At 49.8% G+C, this 19,569-nt stretch overlaps 1 protein-coding gene and 1 long non-coding RNA gene across 3 annotated transcripts; both read right to left on the bottom strand.

The window, feature by feature from the left end:
• Positions 1-6: 6 nt before the first annotated feature.
• Positions 7-7,088, bottom strand: LOC109294191. The gene is made up of 5 exons (XR_002096478.1): positions 7,076-7,088; positions 6,467-6,472; positions 3,229-3,237; positions 2,562-2,569; positions 7-302 (listed from the first exon to the last, which is right to left on the bottom strand). It is a non-coding gene; the product is annotated as an uncharacterized LOC109294191 (long non-coding RNA).
• Positions 7,089-7,202: 114 nt separating this feature from the next.
• Positions 7,203-14,652, bottom strand: KDF1 (keratinocyte differentiation factor 1). 2 transcript variants are annotated; one of them, XM_019512490.1, is made up of 4 exons: positions 14,566-14,652; positions 11,329-12,446; positions 9,482-9,556; positions 7,203-8,811 (listed from the first exon to the last, which is right to left on the bottom strand). In XM_019512490.1, the coding sequence occupies exons 2-4, from the start codon at positions 12,425-12,427 to the stop codon at positions 8,729-8,731; spliced, it is 1,257 nt and encodes a 418-aa protein (XP_019368035.1). In that variant the 5' UTR covers positions 12,428-12,446; positions 14,566-14,652; the 3' UTR covers positions 7,203-8,728. The 2 variants fall into 2 exon arrangements, with proteins under 2 accessions (XP_019368035.1, XP_019368034.1); XM_019512489.1 differs by lacking the exon at positions 14,566-14,652 and having other exon boundaries at positions 11,329-13,021.
• Positions 14,653-19,569: the final 4,917 nt, after the last annotated feature.

The following is a 19,569-nucleotide window of genomic DNA, read 5'->3' on the forward strand; positions in this document are numbered from 1 at the left end:
CTCCCCAACCCAGCTTGCTGTGGAAACAGCTTCATGAGTGTCATCTCCTCACTTGTCATCTCTCCAGCAAAACACAAGGCTCAGTTTGAAGTACCAGTGTCTAGCAGTTGCATAGTCTATGGGAGCATGTTACCCAGGTAGGGAGGACCTTGTTGTGCTGGGGGGCGGGGGTAGGGAAGTACAGCAGAGTCAGAGTAAGATGTGCTTGAACATCTTCCTGGGGGAGGGAGAGGTTGCTCAGCTCTCATCTGGCTCTTTGGGCTACTATTCCAATCTCCTGACTAACACCATTTGAGTTACGGCTTTGAAAATGTGGAGTCACGGCACGTCTGAACAAACTCCTTCTTCCGCTTCTTCCCCTCCCTCAGTGTGCCTATTGCTGTATATTATTCAAAACAATTAGGTACAGATGACTTCAAAGCACCTCTGGAATTCTTACCTGACACGGTAGCGCTCCCCCAGCTGTATTTTGAGAGGTTTGCTGAGCCAGAGGTTGTCAGTTCTTGAGTCAGCTGTTGGTCTGGTCTCTAGTGATATACCCCTGTTCCTACTAGCTAAGTCCCTTAACTATTCCTGCTGGGCTGGCCTGTTTCCTCATGGAAAGGCTTGCTAACTTATAGTTGGCCACTGCTCTCATTTTTCATCTCCTTGCCATGAGGGAAGCCAGCCACCTCACGGACTGCTTTCACCCTCGGTCCTTAGTGGAGGCAAAAATTACTGGCTTAAAAACTTGTTTCCCCAGTATAGAAGTTTTCTCTTTCCCAGTCCCCTGGATCCAAACCAGTACAGCTGTATGTCACTGTCCCATCATAACCATTGCATTGGTGCTCAAAATTGTGCGGGGAGGTTAACCCTGGCTCCATAACCTCTTACCTGTGGCAGGCTCTGGTGCAGTCATGCATGAGATGGGTTGGTTTGCTGGCTGACTTGCAGACAAAGACTGGCTGTCTCACCTTGCTGGCTGCTGTTGGTGAAAGTGAGACAAGCTGACCCTCACTGAGTCGTAGAGCTGGGACCCTGATGAGACTGAAGAGTGTGCTGGGATCCCCCTGTGTTGTGGAAGGGGAACACTGAGGGCCTCCAGTTGTTAGGGAGGCAGGACGGAGCCCCTTGTGCTGGCATTCTTCAGGGAAGCCTGATCTGCCACCCACCTGAAGTCAGCATTTTCCAAGGGTCTTTCTCTGAGTGGTGACTGACCAGTGAGTGCCCCTGCGCTGTCTCCCTGCTGAGCTGCTGACTTAGAGTGAGGTGTATTCTGCATGTTCAAACCTGTTAAAACTGCAGCTGTAACATAAAGGAAAAAGGTGACAGATGTGTGTTGTGGAAGTATGTCGTTTCCTGGGCACTGGGGCAGGCAGCCATGTTATCAGCGGTAGCTCTAGGGATAAGTCGGGCCAAGGACCTGGACTGATGCTGCTATAGTCAAAGGAAGTGAAAACCAGAATTAAAACCACCAAAGATTTTACTGATTGGGTCCAGGATTCTCTAACTGTGTCTAGGCCAGCTGGTTCTGGACAGGACAGTGGGTCCTAAACACCTGGGAGGGAAATGAAATCAGCCTAAGCATGTGAGCAACCACTTCTGGGTGGCCTGTACTGAAGTGCATAGATCCTGGCACCTTGAAAATGATGTGGTCAGAGGACTCCCCACCCTCCCTGTGTGGGGCCATTCTCTGTGAGTAGGAGCCTGTGAGACTGCACTAAGTACCACCCTTGCCACAGGCCTCCACTGTGCTGATCCACCAAGGAAGCAGCTTGAGGCAGCTTTCCACACCCCCCACTTTATGCAGCTGTGAATGGGGCCACTCAACCATTGCAAGCTGTGAGTTTTGGAGTAGAACATGTTTCACGCCTGTAACTTTCCTCTATGTGGGGGTGGAGAGCTGCCTTCTGGCATCAGCCAAGGAACTGGGTGGACAAAGGGCTAAAGTCCACTGTCAGTGTGCCTGGGCTCTTTGTTTCCACTGTATAGTAGCAGGAGACAGAGTGGGCCAAGCTGCACTGACCCAAGGCCAGTCAGCTCCCACAGCAGCATGGGTCTCGGAACAGGAAATGTGGAGCCAGGCTGGTAAGCTACCCAGAGGGCTGTTGTACTGTCCCATTGTCAGACACCTTCATCTGTAGTGCTATTCTAAAGTCTCTTCCTACACTTACCTGAACCCTCATATAGGGGCTATAACTGCATCTTCCTGCCCTGCTGTATTTCAGTCCTAGCACTGCTTAGTGAGGTGCTACATGGCATATCTTAGCAAAAAATTATGTGGAGGAGTACATCAACCAAACCAGACATCTCGGGTGCACACAAGCCTTTTTTCTCTACCCTGCCCCTACAAGCTGGGTAGCTGATCTAAGACAAGTTTCCTTGCCTTGTACTGAGCTCCTAAAGTGTCTATTTATGCCAGGCTCTCCTCAGCCACAGTTCAGTATGAGAGGCAAGTAAGCCAGGTCTGCTTGCCAGCTCTTCATGCCTTGAGGCTTGTCCCTATTCTGAACTGCAGTTCAGGGAGGCAGGAGTCACCGAAGGGCAAGCCCCTCCACACTTGCCTGGATCTGTCTCTTGACCTGGAACACTGGCAGGGTGTAAAATGCAAGGTAGGCCCATGCGTTTGCCCTGGGATTAGCATCTAGCCCCTCCTAATGAGCAAGTACAGGCAGGTGCAGGGGCTGGTCATCCAGCAGAGCAGCCTGTAGCTGCACCCTGCCGCTCCCTGAACCATGTCTTTATGAGCTCACCAGTGCCACCTCATCCCTGTCTGGGAGCTGTCAGTGCCAGGAGATTCTAGTTTTGCCTCCCTGCTTGACTGAGAAGTGGATGCAGGGTGGGTAGGCTTCAGCCCTAAACAAGCCTACAGCAGTCCTGGGCTGATGGGGGGCTGATACTCAGCTGAAGGCACTAAAATCTTGTGGATCCTTCCTGATCTAACACCATAGCTACGGGGAACAGATCAAAATAGGTAGCATTGGAAAATTCAGTAGGTCACATCCCGGTTCCTCTTCAGGGCTACTTGGAGCCAGCCTGTAACTGAATTGATTAGAAACTGACAGAAGTGTCTCAATTTAAACACAGCCTTCCTTTGCTTCACCCACCCTTCCCTGCACTGGACTTGGCTGTCCTTGATCGCTTTGCGAGTGTTCATGTACAAATCACAGCTTGCACAGCACCTGGTGGCCTGGTTTGGCAACCCTGATCCTTATCTCAAGTCAAATAATTTCTTATTCCATTTGGCACTAGACTCCCCTTTTATAGAGGCCAATTGTAGGATTTAATAAGTGACTAAATTCACTGCAGCAAAGCAGGCCTGCTGCCGTCTGGAGGATGAAAGAGGTGGTGGTTAGCTTCCAGGCAGCCAAGACAGTTTGGGGAACAGGACAGTTTTCAGCCCTTATAATCTGAGGATAGGTAAATGTCCCAGGCTGTGTTTGTGAACCAAAGCTGGCCTCGGGCCCAAGCCCTTGGACTTCGCCCCTGCCAGCCAGCGGAACAGAAGGTGTTTCTCCCTGCTGCCCTTGTCCTGTGCTGCTACCCAGGTGTCATTGACTTCCCCTTGGGACAGCTCTGAACAAAGTCGTCCCAGTTGCAGTCATGCTGAAAGGAAATGATCAACAAAAGCAGAAAAAAAGCTTCTGGTTCCAGGTGATTTCAGTGGCTAAGTGGTACATGTTCAGTGTGTGACCAAGCTCCAGACCCTCCCATATGAGAAGGCAGCAGTTAAATAGTTTAGTGTGCTCCACAAGCCCAAGATCCTACATCCAACCTTTCCGCATTTAAGCTGGATAAGTATCAAACTCTGTAACGAGCCCTGGGCAGTCACTGAGGCTTCTCACTGAGCAGGAGATCGGGGAAGAATCTGGATCGAAGTACCCTTGGACAACTTGGGGCATTACTGCCACCCACAGGAGAAAAGTGCTTTCAGCACATTCGATACTGTGCTGCCACAAAGTCCTAAACGTGAGGCTGAGCAGGTCTAACTTGAAAGACTGGTGTTTTCAGAATAGGGTTGTGAGGGCAATACCCCCAGGCCCACTGCCCTGCTCTGGATACAGGCTCCAACTGAGCAAAGGTCATTGTGCGAGAGGCACTGGCATTGCCCAAGAGACGCATCAGACTTCTAACAGCAGCCAAGTTTGGACAGAAAAGAGGAGGCTGCACCACTCTGAGTAATAGCAAAAGCACAAACAACAGGGATGGGTCTGTAAGCCTTGAATTAGAGCCCTTGGGGCTCCACTGTAGTACCTTACACAAGTGTTTCCCAATGTGCAGCGGCACAATAGTGTGCCATCAGAAATGAACAGGTCTGCCATGGAATTTTGCCATGGCAATGAGCTACAATTGAGGATGGGGAGTACCTTGACAGGTGTACTGCAGAAAATCTGTATTAATGTGAGTGTGCCTTGGGCTGGAAAAGGTTGGGAAACACTGGCTTACATACGTAGCTGACTACTGCCCTATGGTTGTCCTGACTGCAGAAGTTGCCTCGTTCCTTCCTACTTAGAAAAGCCTGTAGGACTCGTTGCAAAGGAGTTTGCCAGATTCAAAGGAGATTCTCCAATTCCCCTCCCCTACTGCACTTCACCCCAGCCTTGGCTCAGCTTCTGAGGTTTGTAGAGTAACAAATCATTTGGGAGACATCCAGGGCTTTGTAACAAAGCTATTAAATGGCAGAGCCCTGAAGGAGAAAACAAAAGCATTAGACAACTAAATGAGTCTCCTTTGACTTGGAAGAGAAGTCAACTGGTGTCACACATTTGATGGCGGGGGACTGTGCATATGGATTGCACGAGTCTCGTACTCTGGTAGAGACAGCGTCCAAGTGCATCACCCATGACCTCCAGTGGGTGTACTAGTGCGTCTGCTCAGGTCAGTGACTTAGACTTTACCAGGCTTGTACCAAGGGCACAGTTAGGCTGTGACTGCATAAAGAGAAACAGATTGAAGGTGCTGCTCTCTGAGCAGACTTGATGTCCCTCTTCCTCTAAAGCCAAGCCCCAATTACATTAAACAAAGCAACAGGGAAACAAAGCTGCTGACTCAAGCTCCCAGAAGGAAGTCCTTTCACAGGTGTGCCTCCTAGAAGAACCTGTGTAAGGCTGAAGCTAAAGGCTGCCAGGAGTGTTCAGCAGGACTGGTTCCTGTGGCATCCACAGATGTATGTGCAGTTAAGAGGCTTGAGCCAGTTAGAAGCACTGACACTTGGGACCATCGTGACTCTGACAGTCTCACAGAAGAACAATCCCCTCTGGCTTTTTTGTACAAGACCTCAGCTAAACAGCAAGGAGGAAGGCCTCTTCTCAGAGGTGGTTATTCAACGCTAGGAGGAAGCATATGTGACGATGATCAAAACAGTCAGCCTGAAAATCCCTTCCCTCCCCAGCTGCTGGTTTCTCTTGTAATATGATGGCCTTGCTCTGGCAGTCACCAGTCCTCCTCAGTATCACTGAATATCCTACCTAGCACTGCGGCACCAGCTGCAGTTAAGGGGCTGAGATCATTTGATTGACAGCAAGCATCACTGGCTTTCAGTAGTGAAAAGATGCTGCAAAGTCATGCCATGCCCATTCCTAAGTGGGGAAAACAGGACTGGAACACAGTGGCACATAGGGAACAGAAAAGAGCAGCATCTCGAGCAGGGGAGGGGGATCGGAGTGGCACCCAGGGAGGATGCGGGCCTTGAATTTGTAGCACACCTGCCAAAAAGGCTGCCCCGATGTAGTGAACAGAGATGGTAGGTTTGTAGTATCGTTCAAATGGCATCTCAGAAATGGAACACTGCAGGGTTCAGTGGAAGAGGCCCCTGCCCTGACCCAGGAAGTTACTGTGGTTTTAAAACACTTCCAAGCAAACAGCGGGTGTTAAGTCAATATTATTGATGCCTGCCCGTCACTAGGAAGCACCTTACAAAGGAGAGAAGGGCTTGATACCAATTCTTAATTCCCCCACTCCTATTATCACCTTTGGGGGGGAAAAAAAAAAATTCTATTGAGAAGGTAGTTAGTTGCTCTAACACAGCAGGCACCCAGCCCTGCCTTCGTCTTGGGAGCCAGGGCTCAGTATTATCACTCCACCCCAGCAGCATTGGGTACAGGAGCTGGTTTGTAGCAGGGATTGGGACTTTGCAAACCACCTGTCAGTTAGAGAAATGAAATGAAGTGTAAAACTGGTCCTTCAAGTCAGGGGGTCAGGAAAAAAAAAAAAAGAGCCCTGGCTACCCTCCCGGCCTTTCATGAGAGGGTTTGGACACTCAACATGGAGGATCCGAGTCCGAGCTCTCTTTCAAGGGTGGTCCCCTGTATAAGTCCCCACAATTCCCAGCTAACACCCAGCCAGCTCCCAAGAAGCTCCTTTACTGGTACAGGCCCTTGCTGCTCCCCAGATAACAGGTTGCATTGAAATCAACTCAAACATACGCAGACTTTGCCAAATGGTTAAATACAGACACTTGCGCTGCTGCTAGCCATCTGAAGGGCACAGCTCCCTTTCCACTATGCACCCTCCCCTTCCCTCCTTGATCCCAGCAGTAATGCCCTCCATCCATCCGATTTAAAAGCACAATCACTCATGGAGCAAATTAAAACTGCCAAAGAATGAGAGAGACATTTTTGGAAGGCAAGGCATGAAGAAGGACCCCCAGGAGACACCACAGTAACACGAGTTTTGGGGACTGACTCAGGTTTTTTTTACAAACCTAATCCACATACATCTGAAGGCACTTGGAGGACAAAGGCTAGAAAAGTGGCTGTAGAGACATGTGAAAAGAAAAGCTGTTATTGCAACCATGTAGCCACTTCTGGCAGCTTTTCCCCAAGTCACTTCTTCAGGTGTTATCCAAGATGTTCCACCCACACAAAACTGCTGGGCTTGTCCATGTCATTTACATGAGCACTTTAAAAATGGAAACTTCTCCAGCTACATCTTGACAAATCAGTTCAGAAGGGAGAAGCTAGTAGGGCCCAGCAAGTAAATGCAGCACTCAAAGTTACATATGTACAAATCAAGCTCTATTTCCCAGGAGACCTTGCCCCAACCCAGATCATCTCTTCCCATGAATGAGAGGCTTTTAAAATTTTTTACATTCAACTGCTTTAAAAACAAAGCCAAAAAAGACACTCAAAGCCACCAGAGTCTCAGTGACCCCCCAAATTTCCAGAACCTCTCTCTGAGCCTGCCAAAGGTCCAAACCAAAACAGATGCTCAAAAGAAACAGGTGAGGTTGGAAGCAGCTTTAAATGATATGAAAATCACATTAAACAGGCTACATGCAATCATCTAGTCAGCGCCGTCTCATGATTAAGCATTTCCAATGTCCATTATTTACAAAAATACCATAGATTTTTCTTCTCTTTTTTTAAAACAAGTCATTTACAAGAACGCCAAGTCCAAGTAGGACTGAAACATGGGTCAGATGAATGGCACGATTCAAAGGCTTTTGCTCACCACTGTTGGTTACATAAGGTCCCAGGGACTGGACAAGGAACTACAGCACCCACATCTTTTAAAGCCTAGGAGATGTACAGAGACTGTAGAGTCAACCTTTAAGCTAAGGCTACCTTCAAAATTTGCATAGGTACAGATGTGGGATGCACACCAAACACAGAGCCCAGAACACACCTCTGCTTCTATCACACTCTAACAGCACTGGACTCCTTGGTTTTACTGCTGGTCCATTTGACCACCAAACATTTTTCTATTCAAAGGCACTTAAATCTCACAGCCAGCTTTGTTTGATGTTCTGATAAAAAAAAATGTATGGAGAAATGCAAGCTGCAAAGCTCCTCCCTTCAAGTGGTAATGCCTATAGGGTAGCAAAGGACAAGCCAATTGTTTTGTAACTGGTTGCAGAAAGAATGACAAGGCAGTTTAGCTCTCAAACACCTAGGCAGAGCTTCTCTGTGGGCTAATGGGCAGAACTTTGCAATTAAAAACCAGATCTTTTTCTTCCCTGCCAAGACCTGCGTTCTGAGGTCTCCCCAAAAAGTGAACAACAGACCCCAAAGTCATTGATGCTGCTAGAGGAAAGCAGAGGATCCTGATTGGCATATAAGTTACAAATCAATACCTGTAATTGTTTAATTCCTTGTGTCTCTCACCACTTTGGCAGTGACTGAAAGCAGGTATCCAATGGCTGTTTAGTAATGGTGATGAAAGTTGGGTCTCAGTAGAGTGCATCACATTGAAGCTGTCCATATAACAGGTGGCACCACTTCATTTGGTCGCTTTATCAGCTGCCTCCATAAAAAGACCAAATGAACTGTAGAGACTAAATGACCCTCTCTCCTTCCTGAGACAGTTCTCTCAACAAAACTGCTATAAATGCAAAGATACTGCTGGGGTGGGAGGTGGTGAAAGGAAAAGCTACATAACTCCCACAGTGCCAGAAGAGTAAAAACTGTACAGCTTATACTCAGAGCTGAGCAACTGTTGGACAACAGAGATTCTTTGGGAGCTAAGCTGAACTCTGCGAGTGGAAATATAACTTCAAGCTCCTGCAAAGGCACAACAGATTCCTTTGCTGCTCACTAGTTTCACAGTCCATTTCCTTAAGGTTATGTTACAGTCCAAAAACCTTCAACGTGACCCACAGGCTAAGGAGCAAGTTAGGTGTGAAACAAGGAAAAGTAATTGAAAAAATAAAGTGGCACAGCATATTTTGTGTTAAAAAGGACGAGGAACTCCATGTGCAATAAGACCCTGCAACCTCTGTGCTCACAGCACGCTGCTTCGGTCCATTTCCCTAACAGTAAACCTGAAGCAGAGGTGCCCCGGATGAGTCAGTCTCTGTGTCCTGGAAGGAGGAATCTCTGCTCGTTGGAGATCCTTGAAAAGAAAGGAGAATCGATAAGTCCTCACAGAATCACACCAATATGGCTAAAAGGTCTTTGAAAGCCAGACAGCGCTACCCTAAAGGGCCTCACGCACTGTGTGGGAGAAGAGAGCTTCATGAAGCCCTCAGCCAAGAAATAACCCTGGAGTTTTACAGTTTTGGAGGAGGAAGGGAGAACTTCACATTTACAGGGAGGACCAGTCTCTTAGCCCAAAACAGTTTAACAACAAGGATGAGGAAAAGAACCCAAGAGATCTGCTAATAATGTTCTTCATCTGCTTCACTTCCATTGTAAATTGCCTCAGTTTGTATAATGCAGCCAGAATCCTATCCTCAATCAGGATTCTGATTCCTTTCAAACTCTGCCAGAATATATGGGCCTGAAAATTCCCAGGTCCAAGGAGCAGTGCGCAGGAGGTCTAAGATCCGATTGCTGTTTCATTGCTTTTTGCACCAGTGAGGGTCTATATGGGAAAAACCCTGAACACAAACCCCAAACTCCATTTAAATGTTTCAGTGTCCATGAGTCTCAGTCATATACTTTCCAATGCCCAAGCCAGGTATTATCCCACTCTTGACACTTGGGGAGGCCTGATCATCACTACTATCACTGATTATTACCACAATCACCATAAACTTAGAAGCCCAAGACGGACCGGTTACCTGCAGCGCTGTGCCGCCTCATGTTCCTGGCTATTACATCTGCTGGTGTTTCCTCTGATATCTGCACAGCCAAATCTAGAAAGAAGATTAGGATGTGCTGAGAAGAGAAATACCTCAAGGTGTGCATAACCCTGTGTCCAAAGCTGCACGCTAGTATAACAAGCTCTCCCTCTAGAGTCACGATCATTTGTTTCTTAGGGATAACTAGGTATAACTAGGTATTGGTTTATTCTGTAGCTGTATAAGAGGACAGGTGCTTGCCTGAACATTGTAGGTCCCTCTGCTAAGTACTTCAATGCAAGGAATAGTAACATTTTAATGAAACTAGGAGACCACACACAGTAGACCAGCTTTTCCCATTTTCCCTTCAAACACCCTCTCATTAATACTCACCTCTTCAAGCATCTCTAATGCAATGTGCCTTGTAGCTGGTCCTACTGGTCAGATTCAAGCTACAGAGAAGTAGGAGAGCACATTTGATAGAAAGAGGCTTTCATACTCTGCAAGCAGTCCCCCTTCCCTGTTGAGTTTTGATCATTTCTGATATCACCAGGTAACTAGCAGGCTTCTCCCTTCCCCCAAGATGTAAGTTAAGAAGACAGACTGATGAGCAGTCTCATCAGGCACCCCAGATGATGTGCAACGTTACTGAAGTCTAAGCATTTGTTTATGCCACAGCAGTAGCATGTCCCAGGGAACATGGGGCTGGACACACCATGCCCACCAAGTCCACTGGTCTCAGTCTTCAGTGGCCTGAGGGCAGCAGCTCAGAAACCAGACCACAGCAGCCTCAATGGCCAACATTTGGCTTTGGAGTGTGTCTGTGGACTTGGGGAGGCAGTGGTGCATCCTCCCCAGGATGCACCACTGCCATGACACAGACCAGCCCTATGTTACAAACGGGGTTTGGGGAGACGAATTTTTTCAAGAGAACCAAAGGGGTTGAAGAATAAACATGGTAGGACTAGGATCCACATGACTTGAGAAACCTCACCCCGATGTCCAGGCATGCTCAGAGAGAACAAGTGTCTGATGCACAGCCACGAGGGACAAGACAAGGAGCAACAGCCTTAAATAGCAACAAGAGAAATGCAAGTTGGATACGAGGAAGAAGGTGGTTAAGCACTGGAACAATCACCTACAGAGACCAGGGAATGTCCATCCTTGGAAGTTCCGAAGAGCAAGTAAGACAAGCACTCATCTAGAATGGTTTAGACAGGGCTGATCCTGCCTTGAGCAGGGGGGTGGACTTGAAGTGACCTCCCAGAGTCCCTTCCAGCCCTACTCTTCTATGACTCTGACTTGCTACCAGATTGGGAAAGGTCCTCTAGGCTCCATGCACAGAGAGAAAGCAAGACAGGGAGGAAAGCAACAGAAGGAAGCAAACTTTGTCTAGCAGCATTGGGCAAGCGCTGATGAAGAGGGCCAGCTAAGAAGTCTTAGTGGAAGGGCTCTAGCCTATGCCAGATTGCTGGGTCATCTGTTGAGTTTGGCTCCTGGTCTCACTTACTAGGTTACAGATGGGGAGGGAATTCAAATTATCATAGGGTCAGAATGACTGGCCCCTCATAGTACTCACTGGCAGAGTAAAGAGCAGTGTGTTTTCTAGAAGTGTGCACTGTAGATCATTGAGGGCAGCTGGTGTGAACTGAAACTGTTCAGCATTTTGGAAATGAAGGATTCCTCCAACCCAAAAGCAATCCCTGAATCCACAGTTTAGTTATCAACTGCCGCCCTGCAAAATCTAGCTGCTCTCAAGTCTGGGGCTTCATTACCTCAAGATGAAGCCAGCCCTTGGAGAGGGGGCTGAGCAGCAAAGCCGCTCTAGGAAAGGAACTTGCACGTACCATCTTGGCTGATGACTACGGACTCTGGCATGGTTTCGTTGCCACTGTCCGGTGGGTTGCCTCTGCTTGTCCTCTCCTCGTGGCTTTGGGTCACAGGGATACAAACATGTGGCCGGACCCTGCTTTTCCGGGTGCTGATGCGTATGATGCCTCGGACCAGCCTGCACTCTGCATCCTGCTCATCCAGGTTGTAGTCCTGAGTGATGCTGTTGATGAGGTCTGAGATCTTGTTAGTCTTCTCCAGGAAGACGGTGTCCGATGTGCACTTGGCCAGCTCATCAATCTGATGGACGCTGAACAGCTCCGTCAGTTTCTTGAAGATCAAGACATCAATCTCCCTGCTGGACATGGAGCTGCTCATCTCGCTGAGGTCCAGGTCAGACTCGTGGAAGGAGTAATACTCCTCAGAACTCCGCTGGCTGCCAGGGAGTGGTGGCTTTTCTATGCTATTCCTGAAGGTCTTCTCTGGTAGGGGCTCCTTATAGCATGAATCTGCTTCTAGTTGGTGACTGGGGCTCCGATTTGGATAGACAGGGATACCCTTCAGTTTCACATCCGGGTAGCTGAAGCTGCTTCCCATAATAGGCTTTCTACTTGGGTTCCCATTCTTTTCAGTGGGGGACAGGTTGACAGGACTATTGTTAGACAGCCGTCCATTATACTCTCTGTTCTTCCCATCATCTACCAAAATCTCAGCATGTCCTGTGTAGGGGATACGAACGCTGCAGTCCTGACAGCAGCCCCCACAGGTCACTATACAGCAGAAGACAGCTTTGTAGGTGCTCCAGGCCTGAGACAAAGAGGAACAGCAAGAGCTCTGGGCCTGTGGAGCCTCTGCAGTGCCGGAGATAAAGGAAATTGTTTCCGTCTCCCTCCCATTGGAGTCCCTGGAGTCAGCTTTGCGGGCTTTCCTGCCCCATGCTTGCTGAGCTGCCTTATGGCTCTGCTTGAGTTCAGGGGTTGATCCACTAAACACTTCCAGATTGATGTCACTCTCCTTGGATGGGCTGCACCTTTGGGGCACAGCATCCTGGTGCAACAGGTTCATTGAGTACTTGCTGCTTAATTCTTGAGGGTGTCCTGCTCGCCTTCCCCACATGGCTGCCCACCTCAGACACCTGAAGAACAAAAGGGGCTTGTATCAAAGTCAGGGCCACTGTCACCATACCTCTAGTGCTAGCCAGTGTCTAAAGACCATAAGAAAATCATCTTCTAACCCACCTCTGGGCCAGGGCAGGCTCATTCCCTGCAACACGTTTCCCAGGGCTTTCATTGGTCTAGTTTTTAAATATCTTCCAACATAAAACTGCAAATTGGAAAAGCAATTTTAAGGCAACTTCAGGAGTAGTTTCAGAGGCATCAGGGTCACTAGAACCTTCAGAAAATGCTTCCCTGGCACAGCTGGAAGGCGAGTTTGCCTCTGGAGCTGCTGTTCAAGAGGCATAACAATGACTGGCACCACTGCAGGTGGGGCCAACTGACAGTCTCCCTTTACACATTCTACCTTTGAACAATTTCCCCTTTGTCTTGCATTCTTTAGGATTAAGCTGGGCTCCAAGAATAATCCGTATCCATTTCAAAACACACCATGCCCAGGAGAAGATGACAACCCATTGATCATTATAAAAGCAGCCAACTCAGTTGTGGAGCTCTCAGCTACTTGGCATTAAGTGAATTCAAGGGATTTAGTGCTAGCGTGAATTGTTTACAACAGTTATTGCCATGTTGTGCTAACCACCTCGGAGAGAGACTTGACTGTTTCATTTTTGTTTGCATCGCTGACACTTTTATGAAAGTGAACAAAAAAACGTTGTCGTCAAGTTGGTCTCAAATCAGCCCTTGGAAGTAAACTGTAAAGCATCGGGCTGTATTTGACTGTTATACTGCTCCTGCCTGGGCACCCAGCTACCTGTGACAACTGAAAAACAAAATGCTTGGCAAAGGTACTTCCTTTCTGCTCTCGTCTCTCTGCATTCTCTTCTAACACAGTATGCAGACATTTAGTTCCAGACATCTAGCAAATAGCAGCTGGGCAAATTAAATCTTCGTGTGTTATGAGGAAAGTTAAATACCCAGCACTTGGGCTGACATGTACCCGTCTCTTTCTTGCTGGGCTGTAATTGTGGCCATCTATCCCCCACTCTCTTTGGGGCCCACCATTCTGCAGCATTTCGAAGCTTCTTGGATAATGCCAGCTCTTACTAGTCTGGGCTGATTATTAAGTTGTCAGAACCTGGCTGCAGTTTGCCTGCTTCCTGCAAAGTTCATGCTAGGATTCATTTTAGGATTTTAGGAAAATCCTAAAATATATCTGTCCTCCCTCGGCTGGCTGCTGCCACCTTTTAAAGGCAGGAGCATTAGACCTCACGAAATAACAGGGGGGGGGGGGGGCGGTAAACTCTCCAGCCCCAGGTACTGCTGCTTTCTAGTGACGTTTTGGTTTCTTTAAGTTTGGCTGACACCTATAAAAGCCCATCTCCTGGGAACTCCCTTTCACATATTCTCGGCCCATATTTTAAGTGTAAACACCCAGGCAAACTGCTTTGTAAAGCAGCCGAGCACTTGGGGCTCCTGCCGGGTTCAGCAGGTGCTGGGAGCACGCTGCATTTTTGCAACGAGCCAACACCTCGGTTACATCCGGTTGTCACGCATCAAAAAAACCCATCCAAACTGATGTGGGACGTGACCGTGGGCAACAGGAAAGGGTTATTCATCCTCACACCGAGGTCACACCATGAGACTGGACACATCCTAGGCCGTCAGTCCCTTATAGATGTAAGATCCTGAGATTTGAAGGCAGACTCGCAAGGTTACTGCCCCCCAATTCTACAGAAGATAAAGGGGCGCAAAGAGCTCGACCGTCCTCAAGTGATACTCACGACGTGGGCGACAGCCTCCTCCTGTCTCGGGCGGCGAGAGCCTTCAGGAGACGTCCGGCATCTGTTCCGGGGGTCGCTCCCCCGAGGGCCCGGAGCGTGCCGAGGAGGACCCGACGCCGCGTCTGGAAACGGTGGGACAAAAGGGGGTGTTCAGGCTCTCTGAGCCGCCGCAGCTCTCGGTATTTCCGGCCCCTTCTCTGCCCCGACGCGCGGCACCCGACAACCTCAGGGGTGGACCCGGCCAGGACCCCTGGGCCCGATCCTGCGCCGCTCCCCCGGGGAACGGGAGGCCTCGAACCGCAGCCGGGGCCCGGCAGGGGGGGCGGTGCCGCGGGGGGCTCCCCGGGCCTGGCGTTACCTGCCGAGCCAGGTGAGCGGCGCCCGGCCCCTCCCTCACCTGGCCAGGTACGCCCACGTGACCGCGCCTACGGGCCGGCGCGCGGGACACGCTTCCTGCCGACGCGAAGCAACTCTCCGCCTTGCCCCGCCCAGCTCCCTCCCTCCCTCCGTCCAGCGCGAGTTCTGAGCCCGGAGCTGCGGCTCGCTTTGCCCACCTGTGAAATGGGCGTACTGCCGCACTAGAGGCTCGAGCCCCTCCTGCAGCATGCCAGAGCTTTGGGGTTGGACTCGATCACAGTTTCCCTGAAAGGGTCGGGAGCAAAAATGGCACTGGGTCTGGACGGGTCCTGGTGTGAAGTAGGTTGAGCAGCCGTCCGGACCCCTTCTCCCTGAGAGCTGTGACACCGTGAGGAGGTGACTGGCAGGCGGCAGCCCCGGTGCCTGGGAACGGGCCTTGGGCCCCCGGGCTCGGCGCAGAAGAGGGGCCACGGGGTTCTGTTTGGTCCCCGGCTCTCCCCCAGCCTCAGCTCTGCCCTGGGTGTGGGCTGGGACAGCCCAGTACTGGGGATGGAGTGGAGAGGGGCCGTGGGTGCAGGCACGGGGCGTGGTGATGACGAGAAGCAAAAGATCGCCCGGACTCTGACGCTCAGCCCGTGACACCTTTAGAGAACGGTTTCCCTGTGAGGTGTGAGCTGCATGAGGTAGGAAGGGAAAGCATCTCTGCAGCCAAAGGTCAGGGCAGATGGAGTGCAACCCCCGGCCCCTTTACACTGAACTGGAAGTGAACTCGCCTAAAGCACGATGACGTGATGGCTGCGGGGAAGAGGGGAGGCAGTGTCTGGCTAACGGGCCTGCAGAAAGCCGCGATTCACACTACAGCTCAAAGCACTGGCTTGTTAGTCTGCAGCGGGAGCGTGGGCTAGTGGCTAGAATACCAGATTGCCCTCCCTCCCCTCCCCCCGGACTCTTTGGGGACTTCTGAATCTTTTTATGATGGATGTACTACTGCAATCTGCTGCCCCGCAGTGTGCGGTGACTGCATTCTTGAGTCATGCTGTGCTGTGCGCACGCTGCTCTCTGCTTCACTCCCTCCTTAAAAGACCCTCCTCTCAATAAACCTGGAAATAACAAGCCAGTGAAGAGAGAATTTAAAGAAGCGCACACATAGGAAATCAAAGCACCAGAGTCACTCTGAAGAAACCTATAAAACTAATTAGCTCAAACTCCCTGCCCGCTGTGGGAATGATAGCTAGTTCTTCTACAAAGGCCTGCCTCCCCTCCTTGTAATGTCTGCTGTTCCCCCACCCTCATAACTATCCCCCCACACACTGGGGCCTTGTCATTCCTTATATTTGGAGATGATTAAAAAAGAAAGAGACATCACATGGTTTCCTGGCCTATGTCTGGGAAAGAAAGCATCACCTAATTCTACTTGCTATGGCCAAATGCCTGACCCTCCTCTTACAGCATCTGCACACCCTGTAGACTCTGCTTTGGCAGGAAAACGCATCTCGTTTGTTCCTGCCTTCTGCATGCATGCTGCACACCGGAGGAATGTCACGTAGTGACTCTAGTGAGCGTGGCAGAGCCAGAACACTTGAGAATAGTGTTGGGCATGCCTTGGGCTCATGCCAGGGAATGGCTACATGATGTCTTGCCAGTGTATGACACACACGAAGCAGGAGTGAGTGGGCAGGGCACTGTCCAGCAAGGTGCAGACATGCCCTGTGAAGCAAAAGTGCACCCTGCTGTCACCCACTCTGGCCAAAGCCTGGGTCGCATTAAGACATAACACTTACAGCATGGTCTTTGTGCATGGACCTCAAATGCTACGCAAAGGCCACCCTCATTTTATAGAGGAGGAAACTGAGGAATAGCTGGATTACTGCCAACAGTTGCAAAACAGGACCCTGACTTGGGATGCGCATTGTGAGACACTTCAGGCCCGATTCTCAGAGTAGCTGAGCACCCACAACACTTAGTGACTTTGCCTAGGATTGGGGCTGGGAAGCAGGTCCTGAGGCTGAGATGATCAAAGGTCTGTAGGGACCTAACACCCACTGATCCCCATAGGTGTTAACAACTTATACATCCTTGAGGATTTAGGCCTCAATGCCTGGGGCTGGGCCCCATAAAGATGGAGTCACACCAAATCAGACCCTTTTGCAAATGTTGTCCTGAAGTAACGTTTTTGAGGTTACCTAACCTGTCAACCAGAACCCAGATCTCCTGACTCCCAGCCATTGGACCCTGCTGCCTTCTGTGGGCCAGCAAATGTGAGCACTGAGCCCAGGAAAGCAGTAATCTCTGGTCATAATGAATGAAGAGGAGAAGCAAGTTCCAGAGTGAAAAGTCCTCCGCTGGAAGTGCCTGGTAACATGACAAATCCAACAGAATTTAAGCATGTGGTCAAAAATGAGCATGTGTTTAACTGCATCACTAACTGGGGCTTTAAGATATGCCACTGGTTTTATTCTTGGTCTGCCCAGGATCTGATCTTTCCAATGCTTACAGATAGCCATCACTCTTGCTGCCAGGCCTTCAACTTAATAGCCAGGTAGTCAAGCATTACCCACAGCAGGGTTTGCAGGTGTGTGGTCATAGACTTTGTGCTCTGTACATGCCATTCCTGTGGTTCCTAGCTTCAGCATCCTCTCTCGATGCTCTGTCACTGAACAGTAAGAGCAGGGCATTCAGGAAGGCGTTCATCTCCCAGTGCCCCACTGCAATGCCCAGAAATGCAGAAGGATCTGAAACAAAAGAGCAAAACCACATGAAGCAAAGCCTCCTATAAAGTGTCCAGTGACCCCTACATTTCCTGACCAGAGTGGGTCTTCAAGGACCCATAAAGGTAGGAAAGTTTTAACTCAGAAAACTGCTGCAGTATGGCAGTGACTTGGACATGATCCAGAGCCCTTTTAAATTTTCCCTCTGATTCCAAGGGGCTCTGGATCAAGCCCTATGTCAGTTGGACTTCTCATAGACCTGTCTACACCAAGTGTGCTTGTTTAACACATTCTACTGATACAGACCCACTGCTGACAACAGCGATGATACCTGCAGCAGAGACAAGGCAGCAATGGTCATTGGCATTTCAGCCCCCTCCTCGCATGGTCCTACTCTGCACGCTGTGAAATGAATGTCAGTGACTGGTTTACACTGGTGCTGCTGGGGTGGTGCCCACAGCAGTGGCAGCAGTGCAGCAGCAGGGATGTGTAATGTAAAGAAAATGCATCTAGTGCAAACATGTTCCCTACTAGCCTGAGGGCAAGGAGTTTCTGTGCTTGTCCTCCCTGAGGGATGTCCCTCCACACAGAGGGGTGTGTAATTATGCATGCTGCAGATGCTACTGTGCTGCGCAGGCCTGACAGGCAGCACCACTCATTCATTCTGTTTTCTTGCGAGCCCCAGTGACTCACTGTCTTTCTTTGAGTGCTGGTGACTCACTCCCCTAGAGGGGGTGGGAGGGAGGGATGGATGGTGGTGGGGACCACTTTGTTCTTCACTGAGGAATTGGTGAGAGGATGGAAGCAGTGGTGTGCATCATCTGCACAAAGCCCCCACTGGACACCTGGGGGAGGAGAAATGGAGGATCGAGGCAGGTGTCCAACAGACAGAAGCAGAACCCACGGAGTCAGAGCGCGGTTGAGACAGATGCAGATTGTCTGAGATGTGCTGGCCAGCTTGCAAGAATGAGAACGAGCGAGAGAGAAGGATCAGTACAAAAGACCGTGTTACTACCAGGAGCTGGTTCTTTTTCTAAATGGCACAAAGCCTGCTTATTGGTTTAAGCCTCTGGCATGACAGCGCTGTTCTGGATTCCAGCTCTTTGTCCTTTGGCTGGTTGGCATTTGATTTGTGTGCAGTTTGAAGCACAGCTAGGAAATGCATTGCCCATTCCCTCATTGCACACCTAAAATACAAAGCAAGGCTGTGAAATGCCACCCAGGCATTATTTATTCATTATTACTGCATTGCTACGCCTGGCTCCAAGCTGTGAACTCAACTTTCCACAGGGTTCAGGGCTGCTGGGCTCTGACATTTTGCTTTGGGTTCAGCCACATTTTAAGCCATTTGGCTCCTCTGGTTCCTATTTGCCTGTCTGCTGCATTCCTCCAACCCCCACTGTCACCTTCTAAGCTGTAAATGCATTGAGTTTTATTTGGGATAAGGCAAAACTGGATGTAGACTAAACCAGTTCAGCTCCACTGCTAATGCTGCCCCTGGGAGTGTGTAATGTCCTGGACTTAGCTCATGTTGGGTCCTTCCAAACTTGTGGCCAATGTTCTCTTCTCTTTCTTTGCTGTGAAGAGCTGCAGGTCACTTCCTGAATTTGTTCTGTCCACATGTGGTTTTCAGCAGGATTTGTGTACAGGACACGAGGCTATCAGAAATGATACTTTTGCCAACTTACAGCACCAGAGAAAAATAAGTTTCTATGGTGCTTGGAGAAGTTGCTTCTTAAGGGAATGCCAGGGCCTTATGCAAAGGCTGGGCACTGAGCAGACTCCAAGCACTAGTGACAGCAGGAACGTGGCTTGGGTGGGAAGAGAAGATCGATTTGCTGCTGAGCTCTACTCAGTGTGACAGCAGCAGGCTGCATTAGTCAGCACCATGGAGGCGAGAGCTGCTCAGCTGGCGGCACATAAGGCAGCAGCTGACGTCAGGCAGGCTCCTTGGGGCCTGTGCAGTGCAGGCTCTGAGCTCCCGGTGGAAGGAAGCTTTGGAGAGTGCTTAGAAGTCTTGTTAGCGGAGGCTGAGGGGGCAGCCTGTTTGAAAGCCTGCTCTGTCCGCTGCAGTCAATCTGGAAAAAGTCCTGGCCCCTCCCAGAGCTCCAGGTGTTGCAGTGGGACTCGGGCATACTCCAGTTTATGCCAGAGTGTCAGAGGCTTTCAGTGACCCCAGACACCCTCTCAGTCATTCAGTTTCATGGTTTCTGTTTCACACTGGATGGGGTGGAAGAAGGGGCCCTGGAATCTACCCAGAAGTTATGCATCAACCATCGACCAGTATCACTTCCAAA

Source organism: Gavialis gangeticus, unplaced genomic scaffold (genome assembly GCF_001723915.1).
Source record: "Gavialis gangeticus isolate Ggan-Ray unplaced genomic scaffold, GavGan_comp1, whole genome shotgun sequence".
Classification (NCBI taxonomy): Eukaryota; Metazoa; Chordata; order Crocodylia; family Gavialidae; genus Gavialis; species Gavialis gangeticus.